The following is a 14467-nucleotide window of genomic DNA, read 5'->3' on the forward strand; positions in this document are numbered from 1 at the left end:
CTCTATTCCTAATACTAAAATGTGAAAAGATCACACACATATGCCTTTCTATGTAGGATTCTCTTTTGTGATGATGTTTTCCAGTCTTGTCATGTTTGTCTCTTTTTTAAAATGCCTCAATTGCCTTATTTATATGCAGGTAAAACATACAATTCCACATAACTTTCCTACAAACTCAATAAAGGCATAAATCGCAATATCCTATCGTCTCCGACATCTACAAATATTTTAATCTTCCTTTTATTAAAAGAAAAGTTGGTTTTGTTTGGAAAACACAGTTTTGCTCCAGGTGCTCCTTGGAACATGGAATTATATATTCATGGTAGGATCCAACCACAGAAATGCATGGAATGTTGATTACAGATATCTACAGCATTAAAATCTTAGTTTGGTTCTGGAGATTCTATTTATTCAAGGTGATACAGGCTGTGAAATTGAAAAACACTTTTGTAATTGTCTTTCTTTTTTTAAATGAATTCCAAAATATCAGTCACGCAATGTATGTCAGGAAAAAGCCACTTGTTTCTAAGCATCTCCCACATACCTAGAAGTGCAAAGTTTTGTGTCTTCCGTGTAATCATATAATTGTCACTCTGAAATAATATGTAAAGACATTCTTTTCCTTGAGGCTAATGAAGTGTGCATTGATAAGCTGTCTGGAAATCCAGTACTTTGCACATAAATCTACAATAATGCTTATTTTTTATATTTACACAAAGGAAACCCCAACGATTTTCTAACTAATATGGGTGTTTGTGGAATGGATTCTTGTAAAATAACTTTTCTTAAAGGATCCATGTAATATTTTAGTATTTAAATGTTCAGCAGTGGATAAACACAAAAAAATCAACACTCATAGGTATATGCATTACCTTTAACGACTTCTTAGCACTAGTAATGTAGTTGCTCCAATATGTCCTTGCAGTCATCTGACCATTTGGCTCAGAGGTGTACTATGGTGAGGACTGTAATCACTGTGTCTTTAGTGTGGAGCATATTAGTAGGCCGCTAATTCATACATACATTGCCAATCAGCCATCAAGACAGGCAGAATTGTATCTGTAACTTGACCACTCTAAATGGCATTGGAATGTCCAGTTAGCCGTGGAAGTGCTATTATACATAGAGGCTTGAAACATGCTTCTTTCTGAATGTCTGAATGTATGATAGTCTACGGTAGTATAGCCAAAATATGCTTCTATGACATAGATAATCTTATATCAAATAAAAATCAGTTGCAAGAAGTTTTGGATCATGGAGAAACAAGAATTCGTAGCATGGCTATAACTCCTACGTCAGGTGTCATGGGGGAGATATATAACGGTATTTTATACTGTCTTTTATATGCTGTCATTGGGGATTCTAATAAAGAGATGTTATAAAAAGAAAGGACTCACAAGGATGTGAGAGACACTAAACTGTCCCTTTAATGGTAATCTGTTTAGATAGAACACTCAATGTACCACCTTCTTTCCTATAAGTCACTTTCTCATTTCTTTTCATCTCACTATATCAAATATATATGACCTTTCCATAACTCTTTTTTTGATTACACAATAAAATAACCCATAATTGGTTAGCATCATACATTGTAGAAATTTGGGAAATTTACATTTAGGCTTCTTATAAACTATCCCTTAACAGTTTGCCCAAACTGTCCCCTAGAATTCTTCTTTGTTGTCCTTTTAAATTCAGCATTTCACAAAGCCAAAGGCCACGATACATAAAAGAGAAATATTTGACTTTACATGAAAGCTCAACTGAAATGCCACGGAGAGATTATAGATTGATGAAAAATGAAATGACCGTGTCTAATTGTGTGGGCCTGCCGCCCGATGATGCTGGAACTCTTTAATCTTGCCAGAGCTTAGCTTTTAATTTAAATATACCCAGGTAGCTTTAATTACTAATATTAAAATAAGAGGCTTATTCGCCTTTGTGTATCTGTGCTGGGAATGGAGGAAAATTAAACAGGTTTAATTTACAAAATCATGATGTTCAGTGGCACAATGGCAAGTCATATTGTACCCACCACTGAATGATGAACTTAGATTATATACGGTATAAAGCCATCTTTATCCACAGCACAGAGGTTTTACAAATCAAATGCACACAGTTGTGCTTTCTTTGTAGACAGAGAGCAAATTCCAGGGGTTGCATAAAATGTTTATATTTGTGCCAAAGAATTAGATCACATTAAAACCTCAAAGCCTTCTGAGAACGTTCAACACTCCAATGCCATTGCTTTGGTGCTAAAAATCCAGATGAACGAGCAAACAGCTGAACTTTAATGGCATCCACATGTTATAGCATAAGTCAAGCAGAAGATTTGGGGTTCCCTAAAACACGTAATTGTTTTTCAGAGTATTGTGGGCTATTATCATGTTGATACTTGACCACAAAGCAAATTTTCTGTGCAAAATGGTCCTTTATGAATCTTCAAAGAACGGCTCAAATGAATGCCTGGCTAAATTTGAATCAATGTTCCATTAAACCACTGCACATTATTATTATTATTATTTTTAGCTGTAAACCCCAAGTGTATTGAAAATAACTTTAGTGAACTTGAAATATACTAAAGCATTTTGCTTGTTTTGTATTTCTTTGGAATTTTCAGGCAGCCGGTGTTATACTTTGCGTGGCTCCTTTAGAAACCATCTGAAGTTACATTGTCTGCTGTTATATATTGCTTGCTATTTTATGCATGCTACATTTGTTCTTTATATCGGATATTTATTAAGCAGATACCTACCACAAGGGATGATGTTACAAAACCTCATGGAGCTTGTATCGAAAAAAGTGACCACTGCACAAACGAGTATAAGTAGCCATTTAGAGGACAGCCTTCTGAAATGCAGAGACAAATGACTAGAAAGCGTATAAAAGAAATCATTCTTAAGGTTTAACATACTTCATTTTAAACATTCCCAATGTTGGTTTACAGAAACAATTTCTTTGTGAAATGAAGTCTCTTGTTCTCAAGTTATAAATGAGAATCTTGGTTATCTGTTGTGTATTACAAGCAAAACAAAAACAGCTTGAGATCCTCCTGTATACATCTCCTAATGTATAGCCTGGATACTAGACTATGTACATCTAATCAAGGGCCAACTCCTCTATCATCGCTTCTGTGGTGCCATCAGGGGCCCCTACACTAACAAAGCGTATTTTTTATTTGGTGGAGCCTTTCACAATATGTGTGTTATTCGATCCGGTAAGTTGCACGTTTTTTATGTAAATTAACCTCTTTTTTTCCTTCTTCCTCACTTAGCTGTATTTTTTATAAGTTAAATTGTGAGTTCTCACCCTTGCTGCTCTGGTATGTGTTATTGTGGATTTTTGTTCCACTCTTGTAAAACATATGTCTCGGTACCCCGGTTGTAAATTTAAACACAGTCAACGTGTTGATTGCTTCTAATTTCTATGTCTCATTGTTGGTGAAATAGATCCTCAATATATCTGTGTCCCAGGCCCAGCTGTTCCTCTATTAGAGGATAATGTATCATGGAGTACATTTTCTACCCCTCGCTGTGCTTCTTCATGGCTCATATTTTTTGTGTCTGGCTGATTTTTGAGAACAATTAGGATAAAGTAGATGTCCCCTTTGGATTAGAATCAAATGTTCTGAAATCCGTTTCTCTTAATATTATATCTGTGAGTTAATCTATTAACTACACACACATGTCCTGTTGTGTCTGTACATATCAGGGTGTGTTCACTAAAGGGAGAGTTGAGTTGTAGCTCCTTCACGTCAGATTTACACTTTAAAAGTTGCACATAATGGAATGAGTTGATTCTTCTGCATAGTCCTTTTTTTGTTTAATAGGAAGACCGACTCTTTTTTATAAAAAGGTTATTTATTCATAATATAATGTGTTGTGTATTTTTTTCAAAGATGATTTCTTTTGAATGTCTTCTTTGTGTTTATTAATTTGCGTTTATCGTTGAGCTTCTCTAAATCGTTATAGTTCTGTTGATTAAAACTGTGTTGGATTCACATAAGGCTTGTACAAAACCTGTCAACAATTCCAAACTATCCCCATTAATTTCTCCACGAAGACATGTCTTTGGGATGTATAACATTGACAGATAATACAGTAATCAGGGCACTAAGTCATATTTTGGCAATCATAATACCATAATAGATGAGTGTAGCAACCAGCATTATTTGGGTTTGTCACGTTAACTACTTATTGAGCACCCTGTAAGGTGAATTCATGAGCTTAAAAGCAGATTTAGAGGTCCTATTATCTTGTCACAAAGGCATGACGTGTGGATTTTGGGCAGACCTCTGTGTCAATCACTCTGTTTGGCCACCTCAGGGATTCCAGGGTGCATCTGATCGCCTTCCTTTCATTTTGTCATCTAATACGTCTACAATGTGTTGTTGTAATGTAAGCTTACTGGCTATGTTAGTAAGGGATATAGAAGGATGTCAGTAACACAACATGCTAGCATTAATGGATGTTAAGAATCAGATAATTCATTAATGTCTGTATGTACTTTCTCGCTGTAACTATAGAAATTTATATGTATAGTCCTTTGTTCGGGGCTGCAAGACTCCAGTCCTTAAAGTCTACAAACAGGCCAGAAATCCTTAGCATTCTTGCCTGAGTCTAATGAACGATTAATTCAGATGCCTGGGATCAAGGTGGGATATCCAAGAAATGTGGCCTGTTTGCAGTCATTGAGGAGTTAAGTCTTACCCTAGTGTATTTTATAGACCGGTTTATATTGATTTTTGATAATGACAGCACAATACACTCTTCTGTGTGATCTGTCATTTTCAAAATGCTGCATCCTATACTCTGTTTAAAAGTTGTAAAAAGAATAAATATGCAATGTACATTTGACACAGTAAATAGAAAATATTTTAAACATACAAGCCAGAACCATGGCTCAAGACTCTGAACTGAAATTTAAAGGCAAAGGTTTGTGTGTACATATATACGGTATATATTTTTATTTCATTTTTTTTTTTTTATATGTATGACTAGCAAAAGATATTCATCAACAAACATAGGTATCTTTTTCCCCACTGTTTTGCATTTATCTAGTTTACCTATTTTTCTAACATATAGTGTTATTTCATTTTTAGGGTCGAGAGCCCATCAAGTTGAGCGAGCTGAAGGCCGAAGTCTCTCCTCGAATTTCTGCCGAGGATCTGATTGACCTGTGTGAACTGACGGTGTCCAGTCATCCCAAGGCATCTAAAAAGGGCAAGTCTGGCAAGCCAAAACTCCTTGTGGTGGACATACGAAATAGCGAAGAGTATCCTTTAATCATATGTTACACGGACCATACTATTATTATATTATTATATTATTATTAGACCTCATCCATGCTTAAATTTTAAGTATTTTTTTCCATTGTGCCATATTGCCATATTTTGGGCTCATTGGCTTGTAGCAATGTTCTCTTTATATTTTAACATCCTTTTTACATCCTCTGCACCTCGGCCGCACTGACGTTGGAATGTCCTCTGACAGCTGCTTCGGAAATTGTCCCCATGCACAGCTGCAAGCCCATGTCCAAAAATGTCAATGGTCAAAGTGGGGCACATTATGTTTTAGAACATGTGGTTAGACCAAAATGTCTAGGGGATACAGCCTTCTCAACCCGATCTATATCATTTTATGATCTATTGATCACTATTTACATAAGACAGTTGGTTTAATTTCATAAATTAAACTTTAAGTACATGTCCTGCTCTTTCTGCACACATTAGGGTTTACTTATTAAAGGGAGAATTGGGTTTCAGCTCTTTCACATTAGATTTCAATTTTAAAGTTTGCATCATAATGAAATGATTTGATTCTTCTGGCTTAGTTCTTCTAAGTAAGAAAGACAAACTCTTATTTAAAAAAGTGTTATTTAGCCATTGTGTAATGTATTGTGTTCTTTTACTAAATCTGATCACTTTGCAACAATTGATGCAGCGGATACATCGCCGTTGTTCAAGTCACAGTGTATTATGAAGGGCCAGCTGCCTGCAGGAATTTATGTATATAAAATATATGGAAATATAGAAATATATATATATTTCTTCAGTCTTTCATTTCAGATGATACTATGAATTATGCAGGACCATTTTTGGTAGTGTTGGCCCTTCATAATGCATCAAAACCACAATTCTCCCTTTAGTGAATAAACCTCTTATTGTTGTGACTGTACAACACTGAAACATCTGGCAAAACATTCAGAGCTCCTAGTAAAAAAAAGAGCCAGGGGAGGAAAGACGGGTAGAGAATCTTACAATATATATATATATATATATATATATATATATATATATATATATATATATATATGTGTGTGTGTATATATATAAATATACATTTTGATTACATGTTTAGTAGAGTGATATATTAATAAAATTGGGTTAAGTTAATTATAAGTGTGTCTTGTGACACCAGAGGGTAATGTGCAAAGCCCAGCACGATATGGTATATATATCAAGATGACTAGATTTATTTTTGCGGTGGCTATGAATGCAGGTCCCAGCTTGCACACTGTATCAGTACAGAAATTTTTATAGGACACCTTAGTCGTTTGCTTTAAAATTTAAGAAGCACACCCTCTGCATCTTGCAAATTGCTGCAGCTTGCCTTAACTTGTAAAAGGCTCAACCAGTTTATCTGTTTTCACGTCAAGGAGACTATAAAACCGAAGTCATCTGAGTGATCTAGCCTAAGGGTTACAAACCTGTTGGCCACAAGCTCTATGTTGGGCTGTAGGTAAGCGGAATGTCTGGTAGGGGTTTAGAGAAGGCAGACTGACACCGGAGACCAGCATTCCTGTAGATACCGTGCGTAATATTGGGTCGCATACACTTTTTATAAATAATTGTAATTGCAGGCACCTATGAATTAGCTGTTTTTTATGAAATCCTACAATATTCATTGCTTTTTAAAGGAAAGGTGTCAGTGTAACATGAATATGTATGTGTCGCTGAAAGGTGAAGAATTAATTTATAGGAGGTTTTGGAAGCAGGCTAACATTAATGCACACAATTAAATTACACCTAGATAATGTCTTCTCTGCATTTTTGACTTTGGGATTACTTTCAGTTATATCACATTTTGACCTTTTCATTAAAATCAAGCAAGTACCTCTGAAACGGTAAAGCTTGATCTTCTGGATTTAACACCAAAAAAGCCTGAGCTGTCTTTTTGGGGTCCCCCCAGGTAAGGTCCACATGGAAACTCATCACGGTGGTGTTTCAGGTGAGGGGTACACCCGAACACTCACAGCTGATCAGGTTGTAAGCACTCTTTCTTGCCTTTTTTTTATTTTTCCTCATTGGCCCCGCCTATGGCTAGCTGGTAATATATTTCAATAATACTAGCCATGGGCTGGGGCCATAATGGCACTTTTTTTTCTTGCAAACTGTGTGTGTTTGGGCATATGTTACACACGCTTGGTTGAGTTTATGGACTGGAAAAACCACATTGGAACCAGGTGCCTGAGGACTCACCAACAAAGTAATATACAATACCTTATGTTTCTAAATTAAATCGTATCTCTTCTCCACTGTGTATCATGTAATCCACTGAAAGTTCCCTGAAAGTCTAGCAAATATTATTTTCAAAGTAAAGTCTTCTTGTGGTGTTACACCCAATAGAAGGGATCAAGCTTGACTAAAGATCATATTTTCTCCTGGGCTAATAAGGCATTTTTCTTATATGCCCTGTATATTTTTTTATTGCAGGGCACACGCTAGAAACTCTTGATGAATTGGGTTTCTTTATGTAAACTTGATAAGTGCATCCAGCCATTTATTTGAGAGCAACCTGAGAGTACATTAAGGATAACAATAGACTCTTCTGTGCATAATCCTTCGTGACTCCCATGTGTGAATATACTGACATCTGAGTTAGGAAACAAAGCGTTCCTCTTTCATAAACTCCACAAAATGATAGTCATGGTGATTATTTTTGCACTGGGACTGTTGCCATTAAAAACTAGGATTGTTTGACTGCTGTGGATGAAATGCACCCTTATCCGGAAACAGTGATAGGGAGGCTAGGAAGATAACGTTCAAACATTTCAAGGAAACAGCTGATGAACTCACTTCCTCCTCCGAGATCATTCCACACCTTCAATCATTGCCTCAAAAAATGAGATACCGGAAAAAGGGAACAATGACTCTGTGTCAGGATGGAAGTAACTCAATACATTCACTGACTCGTCCACCACACTGAAGTTTACTTAAATGGAAAAACCACCTTGCCCAGCCAACCCATTTTAATTGTTTAAAATGTTTTAAATGTGAAGTATCCTAATGGTTTACTCATTCAAGAGATGTTAGTGAACTTTACTCCATTGAAAGGGATGGTAGATAAATGGAACAACCTCCCAATAGAAGGGGTACACTTTAATACAGTGAAGGAATTTAAAAATGCATTGGATAGGCATAGGGTTGTTCTGAATATATGACACAGATCATTTCAGAGGTATGCTTTGGGCAGGGTAAATGGACCAAATGGTTAAGTGCTTTCAAATTGCCTGCTTCCATAGTGTTATCGGCACGGAACTGGGAGGATAAATAAAAGAAATAATACTCTGACCTTAGAGTAAAATGAGGAGAATTATGCGGCAGCGGGTAAAATATACATTATACATTTTGGATGGGGAAGTATGAACATTCACATTAGGAAGCTTGAAAGGGAAGGATTATTTATTGAATGTAGCTAAGATATATTATCTAGAGAATAAAAGTGGCATGAGCTAGGTATAACAAAATAAAGTTGTATTGCTAACTTAGGCATGCATTTAAGTGTACTTTAGCTGCATTGGCTGCTACTGGCATGTCCATTGAGCTCATCCATATTATATCTTCTTCCGTCTCATGTGCCAGTACTCTACAGGTTAATTCAGTAGAAACTGGCTAAAATTATAGGTCTTTCCCTTGGAAGCGTTCAGGTGCCGGCCTTTAAGGGCCAATTTTCTATGGATCCCTTCTATATATCTGCATCATCTGTTGCAGATGAGTAGCTCGCTCACTATTCATTATGAAGCACACTGGAGTAATTTTCCCCAGTGTAAAGTGCAGAGCTGGCCCTGTACAATGCAAAGCTCATGGTGGAGGACACTGAAGAAATCTCCCAGACGTTACACAGGGCCACTCAAGCTCTTCCTGCAGCAGAAGGTCACTGGGGTCTCTTCAAAATGTCTCATGAAATCAAGGAGCTGAAACTCCTGTTAACTCTCCCTAAAACATCTGGGCTCCCCCTACAGCACTTTTCCTCTCTGGTGTCCAGTTGTACATGCAGGGTGAAACACGCTCTACTTCAAGCGTTACTTAGTTGGCAAACAAAGCTGCCGGTGTTGTTATACACTTCAGTAAGCATGTTTGTACTCGGTGCCATGACAACACTTTTCAAGAACATCTACTTTGTGATTTTTTCTTCTTTAAGTGTGACGTGGTTAGTCCCTAAAGTAGTTAATTGAGAAGAATTCCCTGTTTGCTTTTAAAGAGTCAAGTGGGTCCATGCAGCCAAAGAAGATAACTCATAAAAACAGATGGTTTTACATGTTGTGGTACAGAGGCTCCCATAACCTTTAAATTAGGTTTGGTTGTATATCCCTGTACGTTTAGACTTATATGCAATTGATTTCTTAGAACTTCTACTACTTTTTGCTTAGACCACCGAGAATACCAGTGCAGAGGACAGAGACAAGGTTACTCCCATGAGCACATAAGTATTGCAACAACATCACAACCCTACTGTGGTCATAGCTAAACACAGGAGGGAGGGAGCAACAAGGCAATTGCCCCTAGCCTATTGAGAATTGGGGCTATTAAAAGTACCTCACCAACAGCTACATCAAGCAAGTGTATAGGGTCAATTAAAAACATAATTAAAGTCCGGTTTCTACTCCAATATTCTTTTTTTTAACCCATGACAATTTACCTTACACCATTGATCCACCCATCACTGTACTATGATATGGACAGGTTAAAAAGGGATATATAAACATGATTGCTCTGTGTGTTCCTAAACACTTTATCATTGTATTTTGTCATTTTATTATGCATTGCTACAATATATACCGTATTGGCTCGAATATAGGCCGCACTTTTTTCCCCCCACTTTAAGTCTTTAAAGTGGGGGTGCGGCCTATATTCGGAGTCTAGCGCAGTCCCGGGCGCCGGGCAGGCAGCGGGGTTAGGATACAGATCCCCCGCAGCGGTGCAGGGGACCTGCATCCTACTCCCCGTCCGCACGATACGTTTTACCTCTGCCCCCCCCCGGACTTACCGGAGCAGACTCCCGGGTGTCTTGCGGGGCCGACGGGGGACATCTACGCAATACACGTATACACAAGTTGTATTGCGTAGATGTCTCCCGCCGGCCCCGCAAGACACCCGGGAGTCTGCTCGGGTAAGTCGGGGGGGGGGCAGAGGAGGACAGTGGCAGCATATCTCGGGCGGGGGACAGAGTGGCAGCATATCTCGGGCGGGGGACAGAGTGGCAGCATATCTCGGGCAGGGGACAGAGTGGCAGCATGTTTTTTTGGTGCTTTTTTAAAGAAAAAAACTTTTTCTTTAAAAAAGCACCAAACTTTTAGGGTGCGGCCTATATACGGGGGCGGCCTATATCCGAGCCAATACGGTATATATATATATATATATAATACTGTGCACCATCACTGAAAAAGTTCACATATTAATTTGCTTGCCTCATGAATGACAAAGGATGAATAAGAGAAATGATCTATTTGTCTCTGTCCTTTTCTCCTCTCAATGTGACAAATGAGAGACTGACCTCATTGAGTAGAGAGCATGGACTCACTCAGTGAGGGTTATGTATAAAGAGCATTTCTAGTGTTGGTTGCTATGGTAACTGCACAACTTTTATTACTCTGCACCTGAGATGCTTATTACCTGTAACTTATAATAAGAATAATGGGTGATCGAAATAAACCCTTACTTTTAAATTAGTCATACTGCGTTATCTGCCATTTTTTCACTTAACCCGCAGTATAAATAAAATGTATTAAATATTTAATGTAGTGTTTATTTTTATTGTTCCCATATACAGTAATTGTTTTGCAGTTTGTGTGGCTATGTTAGCAGCACATTAGGCCAGGTTTTTCAAGTTCCAGAATTTGAAATCATAGACAGACCCTTGCAGTATTGTCAGAGTGTTAATTAGTTCACCATTCCCCGCATAGATAGTAAACTGGACACCACTGTCTCTGACAAGGTGTGTGGAAGTCATAGGTGCCTATGAGGAATTAAGAGACCATGTTGTTGTCTACCATGTGTACCTTAACTATACCCCCTCAGCTTTAATCGTGGTCACATACCTGGCAGCATGAATATGCCATTTGGATCTGCATTCACAGCAGAGGGTGAGCTTGTGCCGTGTCCTTCCAGTGCCACACTCCAAAGCTTCAAAGGCAAAGTCATTGTGACTGTGGGGAATGTTGCCACAAACGCGGCTGAGGTAAGTTTAATCCCAATGTTAATGCCTCTTCTTGTTGTGGACCAAGATGTTACCAATATTTATTGTTATTACTAGAAATGTAACTGTGTGTTCTATACCACCTTGTTCCGTTGTGTTTTCAGTTTCTGGATGGACATGGACTTACATCTTTATCTTCTGATAAGAAGCTACTAGGCATACCAGAGATATAGTTTGGTTCCACCAGTTGTCATGCCATTAAGGTGATAGGTCATGGACCAACAACTGCTACTTCGTATATTACTAGGCATTCTCTTATTTTCAGAAAAGGAGGTAGTGAATGATTATATACTAGCTTTTTGTGGAGTGGCATTCAATTATCCTATTTGTTTTCTGATTTGATTTACGCTTCTAACCTCATATACTAGAGGCTCCATGTGGTGCACAAGTGAGCAGACCGTTACAGTATATGTTCCTGTTTATGTGATAAGTGGGATTGCATGTTTATTTTATGAAGTAACTTGTTGGTTAAGGAAAGTGAGAAGGGGCATCACAGAATGGAGAGCAGAATTAAATTTAGGAAGTTAGTTGAAGCAGTGATTTAAACATTTCAATGCCTAAATGAGTATGCTTCAGTTCAGTAGAATACTATAGGTTTCATGAGTTGGTACAAACAGATGGCATAGGAGAAACAGGTTTGGTGCAGAATTACTTTAAAAAGTGACCCCTTGATGAACAAATGCCCTTCGTGGTTCCTATTTAGAAATGGGCAACCCAGCAAAAATGAGAAACAAGCTAGAGCCAACCTATCATGTTTTGTGGAGCTGAAGCACACCGTGGGGAAGGTCCCTTTTCACAGACACATCTACCGGAAGGTAGCAGCAAGGACCATCTGGTAGAGAAGAATGCCATGCTTGGTTACAATTCGAGCTTGGTTCTGGAACCTAATTCAAAAGCCTATACTGACCCACTCAGTCCCATTTACATTAGTAATTGGCAGCCTGCAAGTCGCTGTTAGTCAATAACACTAGAAGCACTCACATCCTCAAAAATGTCATGTTTATTGCATTGTGGAAAATGTAGTAGTGAGTATTTGTGTAATAAGACTTAAATGTGATTTAACAACGTCCCCATGAATTCTAGTGACACAAAGCTTTTCACTGGAATCTTAAAATAAATTTTATGGATCATTAGAAAGTATGATATTTTCTAAAATCAAAGGCAATGTATATGTACAAAGGTCTTTTTCAATATCGTCATTTTAAGTATTTTTTTTATTCCGTTAATTAGATATATGACCTTTTCCTATGTAAAAGTACAAACATGTTTGTTGTACCCAGCGTAAAGTATGACATTTTTAGACCTTTTGCTTTTTTTTTTTTCTTCATCATGTGCTGTATTGACTTCTGGGTAACAATTGGAAAAGGTCAGCATAGTGCAGATATGTACAATGGTGGAAATGACTATAGTTAAAGGGGCAGTTGTCACTAAACATATATATTGTGTGTGTATATATATATATATATATATATATATATATATATATATTCCATGAGTGTTTATATATTAGATGGTCCAAAAATGATTCTGACAAATGTTTTGGCTCGTCTTTGGCCCATTCATTTTCGGAAAACGTATTCTGTTTTGTCGCTACAAATTGAGTGGGAGACGCTTGTTGACAGTTTTGAGGGATCTCTCCATCACTCTACATATGGGCATATGTCACAGGAAGCACTGCGCAAAAGATAAAAAAATATATATATCTTCAAAGCATGTCAATTATATCATGACATAAAATGCAGTGTATCGATTTTTAATAGATGCAAATAATGTTACAGGAAGCACTTCCATTTTGTCGGAAGTTCACACAAGGTTATCTTAGGGCTAAATAGAAGAGCTTCTGGTGATGTAGTCTACACCGTCCCTCCATTTGAGGGGAGAGGACATCACCTGAAGTGTGGCCATTTTGGCGAAAGTTGCCAGGAGGTTATGTCTGCAGAGATGTGGATAAAGAGAGAAGAACAAGAAGATGCGAGAGCTGTGAGAGAGAGTGGAGAGTGTGAGTGAGTGGAGGGTGAAAGAGCCTGGGAATTTTAGATGAAAATTCTTTGCTTTTTACTTCCTTTTTCTCCTTTTCATGGGGTGTCTGGCCTAGTTTTTTTTTAGATTTTTGGGGTGTAGCTAAAATGAACAATACAGACATACAGCAAAACTACGTCAAAGTATTCCAATTTTGGCGAGTCCAATTTAATTTTCAAATTCTATATTGTTTACTATAGAGCTAAATTAGTGGGACTGCATTGCATTGAACTCACTGAGACTCTCAAGCAATGTAAAGCCTTCTCCAGACATTAATGAGACACCTGTGTAGCAGATAGGTTGCTTAATTGTAAGGTTTGGTCAAAACCTGCAAATATGCTCAAAAAACACAGAAAGGGAAGGGCACCCTAAAAAGCATAACAATTCAGATTTTGGGGTGCCACTGAAATGACCAAATTTTTGTAGACATGCCATTTACCAGTGGACAGGTAGGCTGATACTGGGGCAAAATCCCATGTGTTATGTGGAGCTTTGCTTTCAAGGCAAAGAATAGGCTTTCTATAATACGTCTGGTGCTTTCTCCTAATGTTCTACTCTTTTTTGACTCAAAGCAACCCAAAGGGGCCAGGGTACCTCTTTTCATGGATCTTGCTTTTGTTGAATGCAGTAATAACGCTCATGTAAAAGTTGCTTATCCATTTAAAATAATTGTATACATCTGCAATAATTAACACTTATGCCGCTTTACTTAGCAATCCCAGACATGTTCAGCAAAAGTGTCTGTAATTGATTTTAGAAGAAAGATTCCACCCTGTTTCTCACAATGCCACATAACCCATAACATGTATGAACCTTCCTGTATTATGACAGGATAATTACATAACTGTGCTATAATAACGCTAATGTACACCCCTGGAAATTATGTGTTAAAATAAACAAACCGTGAATAGTTTGGTTGCTTTAGGCAGGGTGAACAACAACACACATGAAACCAGAAATTAGAGAAGGGGGCC

At 37.7% G+C, this 14467-nt stretch overlaps 1 protein-coding gene across 1 annotated transcript in view; it reads left to right on the forward strand.

The window, feature by feature from the left end:
* TBCK (TBC1 domain containing kinase) overlaps positions 1-14467 on the forward strand; it is a 131779-nt gene that overhangs the window by 103344 nt on the left and 13968 nt on the right. Inside the window, exons 24-25 of the mRNA XM_053461521.1 lie at positions 5099-5271; positions 11297-11456. Of these exons, the coding sequence (XP_053317496.1) occupies positions 5099-5271; positions 11297-11456 (333 nt within the window). The remainder of the gene's footprint in view (positions 1-5098; positions 5272-11296; positions 11457-14467) is intronic.

This window comes from Spea bombifrons, chromosome 1 (genome assembly GCF_027358695.1).
Source record: "Spea bombifrons isolate aSpeBom1 chromosome 1, aSpeBom1.2.pri, whole genome shotgun sequence".
Taxonomy (NCBI): domain Eukaryota; kingdom Metazoa; phylum Chordata; class Amphibia; order Anura; family Pelobatidae; genus Spea; species Spea bombifrons.